Here is a 16,101-nt window from a genome sequence, read left to right as displayed (position 1 = left end):
CCATTCGAATCAGACGAGCGCGCTCCAAGAGCAATTGCAATGGCGACCACCACTACCGTGACTCCGGTCAAGTCGCAGCTTGTCGATAAGCTGCCCAAGCGATTCAGAGGCATCAAGTTTGGCATTCAGTCAGTCTCTTCTCCCACACGCGCAGCTCGTGCCATGGACAGACGCGCTAACTCTGTTTGCTTGCTCCCAGGTCCAACCAAGATATCGCAAACCAAGCCGTCCTCGAAGTTTCCGATCGCCTTCTGTACGACATTGAAAAGAACAGAGCCCCGTATCAGCATGGTCCTCTTGACCCCCGTCTTGTAAGCGACTCCCACGACTTGTCTATGAGTCGATCTAACGTATTGGCCAACAGGGTACCTCGAGCAAGACAGGCAAATGTTCAACATGTGAGGAATCGCTGCAAAACTGCACAGGTCATTTCGGCCATGTCAGACTTCCTCTACCGGCCTTCCACATCGGCTACTTGCGCTTCGTCATGATGATATTGCAGGACATCTGCAAGGTGAGATTCCTCGGTCTCGCTTGCATCGACTGCCGCTAACAATACCTAGGACTGTGGCAAAGTGCTACTCACAGAGAGCGAGAAGAGATCGTTCCTCAAGGAGCTGAGGCGACCCCTGCTCGACAATCTGCGACGGACACAGATTTGCAAACGTATCAACGAGCAGTGCAGAAAGGTCAAGAATTGCATGTACTGCGGTTCCGTCCAAGGCCAGATTAGGAAAGTTGGTGTTCTCAAGCTCGCCCACGACAAGTTTGTCACATACAACAAGTCTACTGCAGCCAAGAAGATCCCTCCCGAAAGCAAAATCAAGTTCGACGAGTCCTTCGCCGAAGCTAGAAAGAACAATGGCGAGCTGGACAAGCACTTGCGCAAGGCCATGGAGGACATGAATCCCCTGAGGGTTCTCAATCTTTTCAAGATGATCAGCCCCACCGACTGCGAGCTTCTTGGCTTGGACCCCGCCGAGGGCCGCCCCGAAATGTTCATCTGGCAGTTCCTTCCTGCGCCTCCCGTGTGCATTCGACCATCAGTAGCCCAGGACAATGCCAGTAACGAAGACGACATCACAACAAAGCTGGCAGACATTGTCTGGGTCAGTGGCATGATCCGCTCGGCGCTACAGAAGGGCTCGCCAGTCCAGACCATTATGGAACAATGGGAGTATCTTCAGCTCCAGGTAGCCATGTACGTCAACAGTGACGTGCCAGGTCTGCAACAGCCAGGGTTCGGCAAGGCCGTGCGAGGTTTCTGCCAGCGGTTGAAGGGAAAGCAGGGTCGGTTCCGTGGCAATTTGTCCGGAAAGCGTGTCGACTTCTCCGGACGAACCGTCATTTCTCCCGATCCTAACCTTGGCATCGACCAGGTTGCCGTTCCCCAGCTCGTCGCCAAGAACCTGACCTACCCAGAGCGAGTGTCAGACTACAACATCAAGAAGTTGAAGGAGTGCGTTCGCAACGGTCCCAGCATCTGGCCCGGTGCTCAGCAGGTCATCAAGAACGATGAGGGAGGCTACAAAATCTCCTTGAAGTTCGGTAACAGGAACCAGGTCGCCCAGGACATCAAAATCGGCGATGTCGTCGAACGCCATCTGGAAGACAACGACATTGTTCTTTTCAACCGTCAACCGTCTTTGCACAAGCTCAGTATCATGAGTCATTTGGTGAAGGTGCGACCCTGGAGGACATTCCGCCTCAACGAGTGTGTGTGCGGCCCCTACAACGCCGATTTCGATGGTGATGAGATGAATCTTCACGTCCCGCAGACGGAGGAAGCCCGCGCCGAGGCCATCAACCTCATGGGCGTGAAACACAACCTGGCGACGCCCAAAAACGGAGAGCCCGTCATTGCGGCTACGCAGGATTTCATTACCGCCGCCTACCTTCTTAGCAGCAAGGACAACTTCTTCGACCGCAAGACGTTTACTTACATCTGCATGCACATGATGGACGGCAAAGTCCACCTCGACTTGCCCCCTCCTGCCATTCTGAAGCCCAAGGCTTTATGGACTGGCAAGCAGGTCTTCAGCATGATGATGCGGCCCAACAAAGACAGCCCGGTCAAAATTAACCTTGACGCCAAGTGCAGAGAATACAAGGCCAGAGCCGGGCAATGCCCCGACATGGACCCCAACGACGGATGGTTGGTGATTCGTAATTCCGAAGTTATGTGCGGTGTCATGGACAAGTCGACAGTTGGATCAGGAAAGAAAGATTCAGTATTTTACGTTATCCTGAGAGATTTCGGTCCCGATGCGGCCGTGGTTACGATGAACCGACTTGCCAAATTGTGTGCAAGACATCTCACAAATCGAGGCTTCTCCATCGGTATTGGTGACGTCTTCCCCACCGAGAAACTGCTCGAGAGGAAGAGCACGCTTGTCAAGGGTGCGAGCATCGAGGTCGACGTCCTCATTGACAAGTACAAGAAGAACAAGCTCGACAAGGCCACTGGTTGCAGTATGGAGGAGACGCTAGAGAACTCCATTTCGGGTCTTCTCAGTAAGGTCAGAACGCAGGCTGGTTCTCACTGTATCGAGACTCTCAGCAAGAACAACGCCCCGCTGGTCATGGCCAAGTCCGGATCCAAGGGTTCAGAAATTAACGTGGCCCAGATGGTTGCCCTAGTCGGACAGCAGATTATTGGTGGCAAGCGTGTTGCCGATGGTTTCCAGGACAGAACGCTTCCTCACTTCCACAAGAATGCGCCTCAACCGCCGTCCAAGGGATTCGTCGAGAACAGTTTCTACTCTGGCCTCTTGCCCACCGAGTTCATCTTCCACGCCATGTCTGGTCGTGAAGGTCTGGTCGATACCGCTGTCAAGACGGCCGAGACCGGTTACATGTCACGCAGACTGATGAAGTCTCTGGAAGATCTGTCAACGCAGTACGATGACACTGTGCGGACTTCCGGCGGCGGTATCGTCCAATTCCAGTTCGGTGCCGACAAGCTGGACCCGGTCGATATGGAGGCTTCTGCGAAGCCTGTCAACTTTGATCGAACCTTTTCTCACGCCGAGAATCTTACCTGGGACAATGACGAGGCCGCATTGCTCCCCAACGAGATGGTCAAACTTTGCGATAACCTGCTTGCTCGGGAACGCGCGCGTTATCCCAGAAAGTCGCTGCTTGGCGATCTGACACTTGATTACGACAACGAGGAAGAACAGTACACAGACGAGCACGAAGGCGCCAGAGACTTCTTACGCTCCCTAGAGTCTTACATTGCCGGACGAGCCAACAAGCTTGCCCGTGTAATGGAGCTCACCGGCCTGACAGCCAACGCCGACAGCATGGACGTCGACATTGACGAGGACGAGGTGAAGGCCAAGAAGGCCTTTGCTGACAAGGTCGCCAAGATGTCCGAGACGACGTTGCGACTCTTTATCAGACTTTGTCTGGAAAAGTACAAGAAGGCGCACGTCGAGCCCGGACATGCCGTCGGAGCTGTTGGTGCGCAGTCCATTGGTGAGCCCGGTACTCAGATGACCCTGAAGACTTTCCATTTTGCTGGTGTCGCCGGTATGAGTATCACCCAGGGTGTACCACGTATCAAGGAAATCATCAACGCCTCCAAGTCTATCAGTACCCCCGTCATTACTTGCCCGTTGATGCAGAACAGGGAGATGACAGCCGCGAAAATCGTCAAGGCGCGTATCGAAAAGACGTTTGTTGAGGATATTCTGAGCTATATTGAAGACGAGTGGTTCGCCGAGTCGGGAAGCGTCGTGCTCAAGGTCGACATGGATGCTTTGTCCGACATGCAACTAGGCATCACCCTTGGCGATGTGGCCGAGGCCATTTGCAAGCACAAGAAGATGAAGGTCTCAAGGTCCGATATGCATATTGGCGCTGGAAGAATCGAGATCCGCGTCCGCCTTGACGAGTCCGCGGCTGCCAAGCGATCTGTCAAAGCCAAGCCCGTGGATGAGCTTGGTGACCTCTTGGTGCGAGCCAACTATCTCCGCCGGACGATTCCGACCGTGGCCATCTCGGGTTACCCTGAGGCCACTCGTGCCATTATCCAATCGTCTGAGGACGAAACCCATACTGTTCTAGTCGAAGGCTACGGGCTTCTCGCTTGCATGAACACGGAGGGTGTTGAGGGACGAAGAGTCAGATCAAACAACATTATGGAGTGCAGAGACGTGTTGGGTATCGAGGCCGCGAGAAGCACGATTGCCTTTGAAATCGGCGAGGTCATGGGAGACATGGGTATCGACCCGCGTCACATGCAGCTGCTTGCTGATGTCATGACGTACAAGGGCGAGGTCCTTGGTATCACGAGATTCGGACTATCCAAGATGAGAGACAGTGTTCTCCAGTTGGCCTCGTTCGAGAAGACGCCAGACCATCTGTTCGAGGCGGCAGCCGGGATGAAGACGGATATGATTGAGGGCGTGAGTGAGTGTATCATTATGGGCCAGACCATGACTGTGGGAACCGGTGCGTTCCACGTGGTGCGCCGCCTCGCCATGGAGAGGGGGGATGTTGGACAGCGCAAGACTATTTTCGAGGACGCGTGGACTGCGCAGACGGCACTCAAGCGCAAGTCGAGGCGGAACGTCTAAAAGGGGATTACGGAGTTTTCAGAGTTTACACGTGGAGAGGCATGGCATTCATTCAACCAAGGACTGTACATTTCTGTAAAACGATTTGACAGAGTAGTACTTGCTGTCTTTAGACAGAGTCTAGTAGCAGACCAAACGAAGACATGAAAGATCAACGGCGTGTGCCCGTATGCTGTGACGCTCTGTACATTGTCTCGAGTTGGGTCAGCCTTGGAGTATCTTATTCTCATCTACTTGCATCCAGGAATCAGGCAACACTGAATCAGGCGGGTAATGACGGCGGTTAAAGGCCGCCTTGCAGTCTACGCCACCGGGCCGATGCCGGACGCCGTGGGGTTTTCTTTATCCCCGGAGCGGCGGAGCCAAAAGCAACGTCGCATTTGGCTACAAGCCTTGCACCTCGGACTTGGTTTTCGTTTGTTTCCCCCTCTGAGATGTTCATCTGACAAGACTGATATAAGATTAGCGCAACCAGATTGCGGGGTCCAAGTGATGGACTCCCCACACTCTTTCAACCATACGCGGGGATGATGGAGGTGGGATTGCGGAGCCAGCGGGGTGAAATCATGAGTGGATGCAACGGTTCAGATTACCTTCCCAGCCATGGGGTTCGTATAAGTACGGATACAGTGCCACGCCCATGAATAAGATGCGCAGTGCCAGAGTGTTGGGACGACTTTGACTTGGCATATCCTTTCTGGGCTTCTTGTTTGTCACGATGCCGTCTGCTCCGCGAATCCTTAGTCTCCTCTTGTGGGCGGCGGGATGCGCCTCTCAGGTCTCCTCACAAAAGTCCTCAACTCGGTGTTCACTCGAAAGCGTCAGCGCCCTCCTCACACCCGAAAACCAGGCCGAGGTCTTGACGACTTCAAAACTGGGCGACAATGGCACCTTTGGAGAGGCGGGCAACATCGCCTACCCCCAAAACGCAACGCACCTACCGCCCCTCTGCGTCGTCTCCATCAACGTCACATCCTCCCCGACATCATCCTACACATTTGGCCTCTTCCTACCAGACGAGTGGAACAACCGCTTCCTCGCCGTCGGTAACGGGGGGTTCTCGGGGGGCATCAACTGGTACGCCATGGGCACAGGCGTAAAATACGGCTTCGCGACAATGTCGACTTCCACAGGCCATAACTCGTCGAACCAGGACATGGGCTGGGCGCTCAACAACCCCGAGACCAAGGCCGATTGGGCCGGGCGCAGTCTCCACGGCTCGACTGTCGTCGGGAAGCAGATTGTCGAGGGGTACTACGGCGCCGCGGCTAATCGGTCGTATTACTCTGGTTGCTCGACGGGTGGCCGGCAGGGCGTGAATTCGGCGCAGGATTACCCGGAGGACTTTGATGGGATCCTGGCGGGTGCGCCGGCGTGGATGTCGACGAGCCAGCAGCTGTGGCAGCTCAAGGTCGGGGCTGTGAACTTGCCCGTGGATGGGGCTGGGTATTTACCGCCTGCCGTGTTTGAGGCCATCAGCGACGAGGTTCTAAGGCAGTGCGACGGGTCTGATGGCGTGGTTGACGGTGTGGTGATGAACCCTGCGCACTGCAACTTCCGGCCGGAGAAGATGCTCTGCAGCGACGCGAGGTCAAACCGCTCCGCGTGTCTGACGGCGCCGCAGATTGCGACACTGAAGCAGCTGTACCGCCCTCTCATTCAGCTCGGCGCCGGGGTTCACAATGTGACGTACGTGTATGCCAACTTTGGCCTGGGCTCCGAGAAGCAGATGCCGTCGTCGTTTGGATCGAATAACGAGCCGAGTCTCTACGGGACGGAGTACGCCAAGAACTACCTCTTTGATGACCCGTCGTGGGACTGGACGACGCAGTTTGACTACTCTACTTTCGTCGAGGCTGCACGGCTGAACCCGGGCAACGTGAACGCGGATAACTTTGATCTCTCTGCGTTCCACGGGCGCGGCGGGAAACTGGTGCAGTATCACGGCTACGCGGACGGTTTGATTCCGACGGATGTGAGCCGCGTGTTATACGACGAGACATGGGCGGCCATGGCGGCGCGGGGGGTCGACCTGGACGAGTTTTGGAGGCTGTTTTTCGTTCCTGGGATGCAGCATTGTTCGGGCGGGGTGTATGATGCGCCGTGGTACTTTGGCGGGAGCGGGCACGCGGCGGCGTTGGAGGGGAATGGGCAGCATGTTTTCCCTGTGCCTGGGATGGACGATGCGAGGCATGATGTGTTGCTTGCGCTTGTTGAGTGGGTTGAGGGTGGGGAGGGCGTGAGGGAGGTTGTTGCGACCAAGTTTGGTAATGATACTGTTGGTGAGGGGGTGTTGAGACAGAGGCCGATTTGTAGTTACCCCGGGTATGCTTCGTGGGATGGCAAGGGGGATGTTGATGCTGCTTCGAGTTGGAGTTGTGTGGGTAGTTGAGAGTTAGACTTGCGAGTATACAGAGGACAGCAGTGGCATTACATTGTGTTCTACGGCGTAAAAAATGAAGCAAGTTGAGATATCTCGTGATACTTCGAAGACGACGTTAAGGAGGAGGAGAGTCACGTGCCGGCGTGCGTCTAGCGCGTAGATTAGTCACGTCCGTCGCAATGGCCCGCGTCTCGACGACGTCATCAATGCATATGAGCTCTCGGCCCTTGAAGCCATCAAGCGCATCTCATTGCAAGCAATTGCAAAAAGATACTTCAATCATAGATTACTGGATCATCGAGGAACATGTGCGGAAGATACGCTTTAGCCCTGGTGAGTCTCGCAGACTAAGCTCCATGGCCTATACTAACACAACCACAGCGGCCGTCGCAAATCCGGCGCATGCTGGAAGACGATGACATGCCGGTGGATGATGCGCCAGAAGACGAGGGCCAGGGATCCCCGCGCCAGACATTCAACTTCGCACCGGGCTACCACGGTGTCGTCTACCGCGCCGATGTCCCGGACCGTGGTGCGGGGCACCGCCGTGATCAAGGGGACAGCCAACAGGATAGTGCCGCCTCCGAAGCGACATCAAGCCAACCCAAAAGCAACGAGAGCGGTGATATCTCGGTCAAGTACAAGATGCAGTCGATGCAGTGGGGTTTGATTCCCTTCTGGACCAAGCGCGATCCCGGCTATAGCACGCTCTCCAAGACGATCAACTGCCGCGACGACTCGCTGAGCACGCCTGGTGGCATGTGGTCGACCATGAAGGCGGGGAAGCGATGTATCGTCGTCGCGCAGGGGTTTTATGAGTGGTTGAAGAACGGGAAGGAGAAGACGCCGCATTTCGTAAAGAGGAAGGATGGGCAGCTCATGTGCTTTGCTGGGTTGTGGGATTGTGCACAGTATGAAGGTGAACATTATCACGACTTGGAAGGCTCTGTTGCAAGAAGTCTAACATGTGCGATAGATGCCCAAGACAAGCGGTACACCTACACCATCATCACGACAGACTCCAACAAGCAGCTCAAGTTCCTCCACGACAGGATGCCAGTCATCCTCAATCCGGGCTCCAAAGAGCTCAAGACCTGGCTGGACCCGAAACGGCACGAATGGTCCAAGGAGCTACAGGACCTCTTGAAGCCATTCGATGGCGAGCTTGAATGCTACGCGGTCAGCAAGGAGGTCGGCAAGGTCGGCAACAACTCGCCTTCCTTCATCATTCCCGTCGCGAGTAAAGAGAACAAGGCCAACATTGCAAACTTTTTTGCCAATGCGTCTGCCAAACAAAAGTCCAATGAGGCTACGAAGCTCGAGCCTACTATCGAGACAAAGGAGGAGCCTAAGGAGTCGCAAGTCGGCCAGGACCAGCCGGTGCCGCAAGTCATCGCCAAAGCGGCTGAAGAGGAGGGCAGCCAGGAGGTAGCGGGGCTCAAGAGGGAGGCACCTGACGCTGATGGCGATGCAGAAGAGGAGCCGCCCAGGAAGACGTCGAGGGTTTCGCCTGTGAAGGGGCGGCAGAGCAGGATCAACCCTACGGGCAACGGGAATAAGAGTCCGGTCAAGGCGAAGCAGAGCGGTACGCAAAAGATTACAAAGTTCTTTGCCAACAGTTCTTAATTCGTTTTACTGGCGTATGGGGGGGTGGTTGATGGATCAAAATACCGGCTGGTTTGGGCTAAAGCAAGCGTGGATGGCTGACAACGTGGGTTTTGGGAGCAGTTTGAGTGGAAGTCTCCTCTTCCGATCGTTTTATGGGATCCGCGGCGTTGTAGGGCAGTGGAGGAGTTAAGAGTCGCCGGCTCGTTCTATTAAGCACGATGTAGATCATGTAACAAAATGTGCCTCGTTGTTACAGCACGACTAGTTCGCTCGCATTTTTAACACATTGTGCAGACCAACATTTTACCTAAAGAAATAAGTATCACATAGAACATCTCTCTTGACGAAATTGAACCTCGAAAAAAGTGTCCAAAGGCAGACTCGAACTCCCATTATCACCAACATCGCTCTTATCCCCCCTTCCCGCGAACATCCTCACAACGCCGGCGCACGAAATTACATTAAACAGATCATCCAGCAAAATGAAAGCCACTCGTCGTCAAACGTCAAAAGGTTCCAACTGACAAAATGGTAAGATATGTCATTATTATGACCTCTGCTGTAACAAGGGACTACGGTCGGGCAGGCCAGTCTTTTAAATGTGAGTTCTCATGAGCGCTGTTGTGCACGTTAGACCACTTGGCCAACATGCACGCCGTTGCTCACCCCGACGGAAGACTTTGCGGTCCGTTCGACTATAGAGCATGGCAGGCCGTTCTTGGTTTGAGTCCCTTGTTGGCGTGGACTGAGGGAGGTGGCTTGATGGCTTTAATCGCGCACCGGGGTGGACTGGAAACATCCTCACCTTGACGAATCGCTTCATATGTTTATCTGCACGGAAGAGCGGATCTTAGACAATATCCACCAAGACCTATCTGTGTGCTTAACAGTTTGATGGTCAAGAGGGACATGCTTTGTGTCGGGATGATGTGTTTCCTCGCCATCGACTTACAATTTGAAGTAGGGCGTGTTCACCAGCACAAGAACGGATACGTGGTAGCCCTTTCAGTCGCTCTTAAAATAGATCCTTATCAACACTTTATTTTCACCAAGTGAAACCTGCCACAAAATTCTTTTTTGAGATACCCCAGAATCCCTCGCTAGGGCGGGGACTAGAACCGATGTTCTAGGCTAGACGATCGTAGTCCAGACCTCTTCCAGACATGTGTGGCGTACGGGGGGCTATGAAGCGGCGGATGACGACGCCTTTCTTGGGACGGCTGCGCGGCGGGAGTCGTCAGTCGCGCTCTGGGACGATGGCCGTGGGTGGGATAGAGCTGATGACGAATCTCTAGGCAACAACAGAGAGCAAAAGTGATTTTCGGAATCAGAAAACCTAGATTGCAGAATTAACGATTATTCATGACAGACGCAGCATCTCTCCAAGTATGACTCTGTAGATCTAGGCTACAGCACAACGATCTCGGCATGCCAGTCATGTAGCCGGCGGCAACAAGACGTCGTTGGCCGAAGAAAAGGGTACCATACCCAGTACCCGCGGAGAAGAGAGGTCCAGACGCATTTCCTTGGTTCGAGCTTCCTCGTATTGAGTCTTCAGCCTCTCGAGTTGGGATGAAAATGGGTTCAACGGGCCAACGAGATTGGGTGCACCGGGGATGCGCGGGCGAACCCCAGGATTCAGGGTTCAAGAAACGTTCAAACAGCTCGACGTATGTGGCTTGTAGCCTCGGGGGGAATCTCGCGTCGCGAAAGGGTCGGTAGGGATGGGGAGAGGCTCTTGCGGTGTGGCGGGTTCGAGACTTGAGAGGGGATATGCCGGCTTTGTTGCTTGCTATAAGTGCCCTCCTCGAGAGGAAGGGTAGCCTGAAAAACTCACATTTTGGTCTGATGTTTCTGACAGCACCCGAAAAGTCAAATGTCCATCTGCAAAGAAGAACGTTTTCGCTCGCCCTCGCGGCAGTCAGTCGAATTTTGTGGCGCATTTTTAAATACGCATGTTTGCGTGGATCAGAGTCAGGTGTAGGCAACATATCTCGGCGCATGTGCAGGGGCTCCCGGCGCGGGACTCCGCCGTGCCTCCGCTTCGCCGTGACGGTGCCGATGAGAAAGTGGGTCGCGAATCGGCCTTGTACCCGCTCTTTTTCTCGGCCATTCCGCCGGGCAAAGTGAGAACTGGCATGGCGGGGGAAACACTCAATTCTCTACCATCCATAGGTTTCCAACTGAATACAACCATGCAAATATGCGGATCGGAATCGGCACAGTTGACATGGGCAAGGACGTGGAAAGTCCAGGACCTCACGTCGCATCAGCCGCTTTCGCAAAATAGGCGCTACTGCGGCGTACTTGCGCCTTTGTGCCGGATTCCTGATGTGGTGGTGTCTTGGCCATGCACTGGGCTCCAGTAAGCCGCCCCCCGGTTCCAACGGCTCAGGATAGAGTTTTTTTTGTCTTGCTTCGCTGGGCGGGTAAGTCGGATTTAAGGACACGTCAATTTTCGGGGACCAACCATAGAGTATGGAATCTGTACCGACGCAAACTACTCACGGTAAGATGTTCATAGCTGGGCTTGTAACTTGACGGCGGGACCCGTGCTTCTAAAAGGCGACCGAGCGGGGAGGGAGGGATTTCCTGGGATCGACGACGTCAGCAGCCAAGGTAGTGTGCTTCGTTCACCACGGCCCTCCGAGGATCGGTGCCGAACGAGCTCATGGTGTCTTTCACATGGTAGCGTTCTACGGGCTATGTGTAATCCCGAGATAGATGCGATTGCTTCTTGAGTGGGCAACGTTGTCAAAAGTGATCTAGAGATTCGAATATTTGTGATCAACACATGCAGCACATCACCAATTCGACCCACACTGGCCATCACGAGTTCACGACGTGATTGGGGATGGATACCGGGTGGAAAAGCGCGTCGAAGCATCGGAAGAAAACGCCAAGCCTTCTGTGCATCGATGGACCGTTGGTTTGTTGGTGATGGTGGGTGGGGGGTGAGAGGGGAAGGGGGTGGCTCTCCCCGTCTGCTTTTGGCGTCAAGCTTCAGAAGAGGAAGCACGATGAACCGGAAGGGAGAGACAGAGACATAGGGATTTGCAGCGATACGCTCCATGGGATAAGCTTATTCAGGGATATCATGTACCACTGGAGTGCAGTTTTCTGCGAGACTCGTACGGGCGAGGATGATCAACGGGGAGCCGATTAACGCGAGTCCACCCTGCTCAAGTTGTCTCCATATCCCACTTTACGCCATGGGAACTACCGGGAATGAAACTGACGGCTCTGCTGGGATACTACCCAATTATCGCTTGTCACTTGAAGCCTCGATACCTTGACAGTCTTCAGTGCTTTACTGTGCCCCCCCCCCCCCCCCCCCGGCGCAAGCTGAAGCCGACCACCGACACGCCACCGACGCGAGTCCGACGTACCCGAGTCAGGCGTGCGGCACCCCTGTACCGCAAGGTCGTGGTTCCGACGGGAAGAACAAGAGGGAAAGAAAGGGCTGGACGTTTTCCCTAGGGCTGTGGCTAGACGCCCTAGGGAGGAGAGTTGTTTTGTTCCCTTTTCGGGTAAGTAGTGTTCACATCCCGTCGCCCGATGGCGGCTATAGAATTGGTCAATGCAGCTCTGTCGGAGCCGAAAGGGCACCGGGTAGCTCTGGAGGCGTCTGGACTGGACCGTACGGACCAGCAGTCTTTCAATGCATGGCGGAATTAACGGTTCGAAGGTTTGGAGAGGGAGGCAGCCACACGGGAGAACAGGTCCAGGCTTTTTGAGTTTCTGCCGATCTGATCACTGCCCATGGTCCCATGATGTCGTTGTGAGGGCATTCGCATTGGGGGGGGGAAGGAAACCGTCCCATCCAAGCTATCTTCAGCTGAAGCTGAAGGGGTTTTCTTGACGATGGGGAAAGAGTAATTAGAAAAAAACTTGTCTGAAATTTTCGTTTTCAATGGGGAGCGTAGTAAAAAGGGGCCGCCCACTTTGCGAGACGCCGAAATGCCGGGCAAAGTCCCAAGGTGACACAGAGAATCAGAGAGTCTAGAAAAACGGAGTGGAAATGAAGTGAGAAAATATCACGGGAGAAAACAAACCGTCTGACCCACGCAAGAGTGGTAAATCCGTGGAGCACTGCGCGAAGATCACTGAATGACGAGTCTCTACGGATACAGACTACGAGTCTGCAGGGCTTTGTTTTCGTTTTTGTGGCTCTGCAGAGCTTAACTGACACTTTGGTACCGGTGAGTCTCATCGTTGCCCTCTGGGCTCGGGCTGAGCTGGACGGTTGAACCCCCTCTGCGAACACATGTCAGTCTAAGTCTAGATCACCTTGGCAAACTCGCACAGAGTGAAGTATATCTGCATCTCACAGAGATACAGATACCAGAAACGCTCATACACATGCCATCCTTGTCATTGAGGGACGAAATGATATCATAACGGATGAGGCCGAGCTCGCCTGGATTCGCGTTTTACGGGCACACACACCACTCCCACCCACTCACACACTTTGTATCCGTACACTACCTTACGGTCCGCGGTCCACGGAGACAAGACATTTGACAGAAAATAAGGTGTTCTGAGCCAGTGCTAAAGCTAAGCTGAATGAGGATTAGCTCCCGCAATGATTGCAGCGGGGAAAATAGCGCGCCTACTGATTCATTCACTCACATTTCCTCTCACTCACCCACACTTTTTATCTCACTAGAGAGGTTCTCAGTGAGAGCCTCTCACTGAGACTGGAGTCACTGCTCCCCCCCTCCCCCTCCCCCCTCTCTCTCTCTTAACTCGTGACGGGGCCCAGTGGCTCCCCTTCCCTTCTGCTATTCCCGGAACGTCTCCGCTCGTCTTCGGGCCTCGACTTCTGCAAAACACGCGATTCGTCTCCGGCGTCCCGGGATCGAATGGGTCCCAGCCCGAATCAGCTCCTTGAGAGAGTCCTCTCTGGCCCTCTATTTTGCCCAGTTCTGTCTTCGAGTCCTGTCTTCGAAACAACGCGCGAATATTGCGCTGTTACCCTCCGTACTTGGTTGCTCTCGAGACGCTGGCTTCGAGTCCCGATATGCATTGCAGTATCATGTACTTGCGGTTCAAGATACTCCAGACAAGCACGTCTCTTCCAACAATCTGAAGTATCTCTCACACACACACACTCATAGACACAGAACATCCTTCTCCTCCGACTCTTCACCAACCATCCACTCACCCTTCATGTACACACAGACACACGGACGGTGACCCACCATAGCTCTTTGGTCCCATCGTTGACCAAGCCTTGCACTGTTCACACACCCCCTCCCTCTCTAAATACGTACACCGTAGATCGGCGCGGCACCGAATACCGAATTCCAGATGCGACGGACTGGGATGGGAGAGCCACTGACTCCATATGCAGGTACTCGCTCTCATGTCTTCGTCCACGCGTGCCGGGCCAGCGTTGACATTAACATACACCGTCATTGGTTCCAGCCCATGGTTCTCGTGCTCTTGTTTCCCCATGGTTCCATCGGCTCTCCATGTAGTCTACAACTATGTCTGCTTCCCACGCCCCCTTGCCCCCCCCCCCCCCCCCCCCCTTTGTCTCCTGTCCTGTTTCTGGTCATTATACGGATAGAATCGTCACATCTCTTTCTCGTGCCGTCTTCGGAGATATTTTGGCGATGCTTCGCTCTCACCCGAGGACGTAGGATATATAAGTTGCCCTTGCCCACCCTCGCCTCCTCGATCACGCTACTGCCCTCCACCTCCACGCCTCCCTTTTCGCCTCTTCATCCCACAGATCCATCTACAACACTATTCTCAGTTCTCCCACTAGTTCGCCATCCATCGTCACCGTGATCCTTGTATTGCCACATCAACCTCACAAACTCCTCTCATCCACCTTGAATCATTGTCAACAAAGGAGTTGGAGAAACTACCAAAGACGCATCTACACAATGGACAGCACATCATCAGAACTCCCACCATACGCCATGCCCGTCGACTTCTCCTCAATGGTTGGCACAACTCCCTACGACATCATCGCCGCGCAGTTCGCCTCACGCATCGTATGTGATAACACACCCAACACCACAACTCAGGCTTTGAGACTCACAACTTGAACAGAACTCCAACGAGAACGGCTACTGCACTCCGACGTCACTATGGTCTAGCCCACAAAGCCCGACCTCCAGCATTGACCATAGCAAGGCAGACGACTCGCACGATGACGCACACTCCCCCACCAGTGGATCCGAAGAGTCTTCAAAGACCGCCCAGAAAGGAAGACGGGGTAACAGATATAAGAACTGCAGCGAGTCAGTGATATCAGTAAGTTGCTCCTCGGCTTCCCATTTTGCTTTTTTCCTCCCCGTGTCCGTGTCAATTTCCCCGTTTTTTGGCCAGTATCGGCTCCCCGATCTTCAACTCCCGCGGGCCGCATCCGAAAACTCGCCTCTGGAAGACGCATGGCACACAAAGAGACTAACCACCTTCCCCCCCGTATAGAAACGCCGCGCTCAGAACCGCGCCAACCAGCGCGCCTACCGAAAGCGCAAGGAGTCCCGTCTCGAGGAGCTCCAGGCCCAGATCCAGGACATGAGTCAGAAGAACGACGCGCTCTGCTGCGCTTACAGACTCTTGGCCAACGAGTGCTGCAGGCTCCGCGCGAGCCAGCAGATGTCTGCTGTTGCGGGGCAAAGAGCTCCGGCGTGGGACTTGATGAGCAACACCACCAGCAACAACGGGGCCGGGAGCTTGGCACTGGACATGTCTGCGCTCGACGTATACCGCATCGTCCCTCCTCCCGTCTCGACTTCGAGTCCCGTCCCCGAGTCATATCTCGACTATCCCGGGAGCCCCGAAAAGTTGTGGAGCCCCTATTGATCGCGAATCCAGCGGAAGAGGGGAATGGATCGTCGGGATTGGGATTTGAGATCGGGTGTTGAGAGCCGGTGATTACGGGGATAACGACTTATGGGAGCTCTATTGTCTCCTTTTTTTTCATTCTCTTTTGACGATCTTGATAGGGCTTTCTAGAGTGGGGGGTATTTCCCTGTTTCTATGGAGGATTTCTGGACCGGATGAGCGACTCTTTGGGATTTTTGCGAATGGAGTCTGGTGTTTTTCCTCTTGAGCCCATTTCTTTTCAAGATAATCATTGTCGGACACGAAAGTTTCGACACGGCAGCCATGCCCAACATCTCCGCCAAGTTCGTGTATATCACGAAGCTTTTTTGGTAGATGAATCAACAAATCATAAAATTTGATCAACAATTCAATATTGTCTCTGTTTTGGAATTCCTCGTATTCATCGTAGTCCACTTCACTTACAGGCTGTACAGCGGCACAGCCAACCATCCACGCAGCGTGCGGCCGTGGAAACCGCGGAAACCCTAATACCCAACAACCATGGCTATCGTGAAAGGAAAAAATCTCATTGCTTTGCGTCACCCCCATCTTGAGATGACACGAACGAGGGCCTAGATCAGCACGTTGCCACAGGTCCTCCCGGAACGGTGTATGTAGTTGGCTTTTTTGACCCCGCCAAGACATTAGCACGACTCGCTCACGATGACTTCACTTTTC

General features: G+C 54.1%; 4 protein-coding genes across 4 annotated transcripts; all 4 read left to right on the top strand.

Moving 5' to 3' along the window:
* Window positions 1-39: 39 nt before the first annotated feature.
* BDP81DRAFT_395805 (RNA polymerase Rpb1) lies at window positions 40-4,583 on the top strand (the record flags this gene model as incomplete). The annotated part of the gene is made up of 4 exons (XM_060588112.1): window positions 40-128; window positions 200-311; window positions 365-514; window positions 564-4,583. 4 exons carry the CDS (start codon window positions 40-42, stop codon window positions 4,581-4,583), a joined length of 4,371 nt encoding a protein of 1,456 aa, XP_060443966.1.
* Window positions 4,584-5,301: 718 nt separating this feature from the next.
* Window positions 5,302-6,975, top strand: BDP81DRAFT_323154 (tannase and feruloyl esterase; the record flags this gene model as incomplete). The annotated part of the gene is made up of 1 exon (XM_060584769.1): window positions 5,302-6,975. One exon carries the CDS (start codon window positions 5,302-5,304, stop codon window positions 6,973-6,975), a length of 1,674 nt encoding a protein of 557 aa, XP_060443965.1.
* A 411-nt stretch (window positions 6,976-7,386) lies between these two features.
* BDP81DRAFT_462362 (uncharacterized protein) lies at window positions 7,387-8,592 on the top strand (the record flags this gene model as incomplete). The annotated part of the gene is made up of 2 exons (XM_060593884.1): window positions 7,387-7,885; window positions 7,943-8,592. The coding sequence occupies 2 exons, from the start codon at window positions 7,387-7,389 to the stop codon at window positions 8,590-8,592; spliced, it is 1,149 nt and encodes a 382-aa protein (XP_060443964.1).
* Window positions 8,593-14,111: 5,519 nt separating this feature from the next.
* On the top strand, window positions 14,112-15,794 carry BDP81DRAFT_431394 (uncharacterized protein). Its single transcript, XM_060590677.1, has 3 exons — window positions 14,112-14,582; window positions 14,641-14,844; window positions 15,022-15,794. The coding sequence occupies exons 1-3, from the start codon at window positions 14,472-14,474 to the stop codon at window positions 15,397-15,399; spliced, it is 693 nt and encodes a 230-aa protein (XP_060443963.1). The 5' UTR covers window positions 14,112-14,471; the 3' UTR covers window positions 15,400-15,794.
* The last annotated feature ends 307 nt before the right edge of the window (window positions 15,795-16,101 follow it).

This window comes from Colletotrichum phormii (genome assembly GCF_030913505.1).
Source record: "Colletotrichum phormii strain CBS 102054 chromosome Unknown BDP81scaffold_13, whole genome shotgun sequence".
NCBI lineage: Eukaryota > Fungi > Ascomycota > Sordariomycetes > Glomerellales > Glomerellaceae > Colletotrichum > Colletotrichum phormii.
This window is presented reverse-complemented; position numbering and strand designations above follow the sequence as displayed.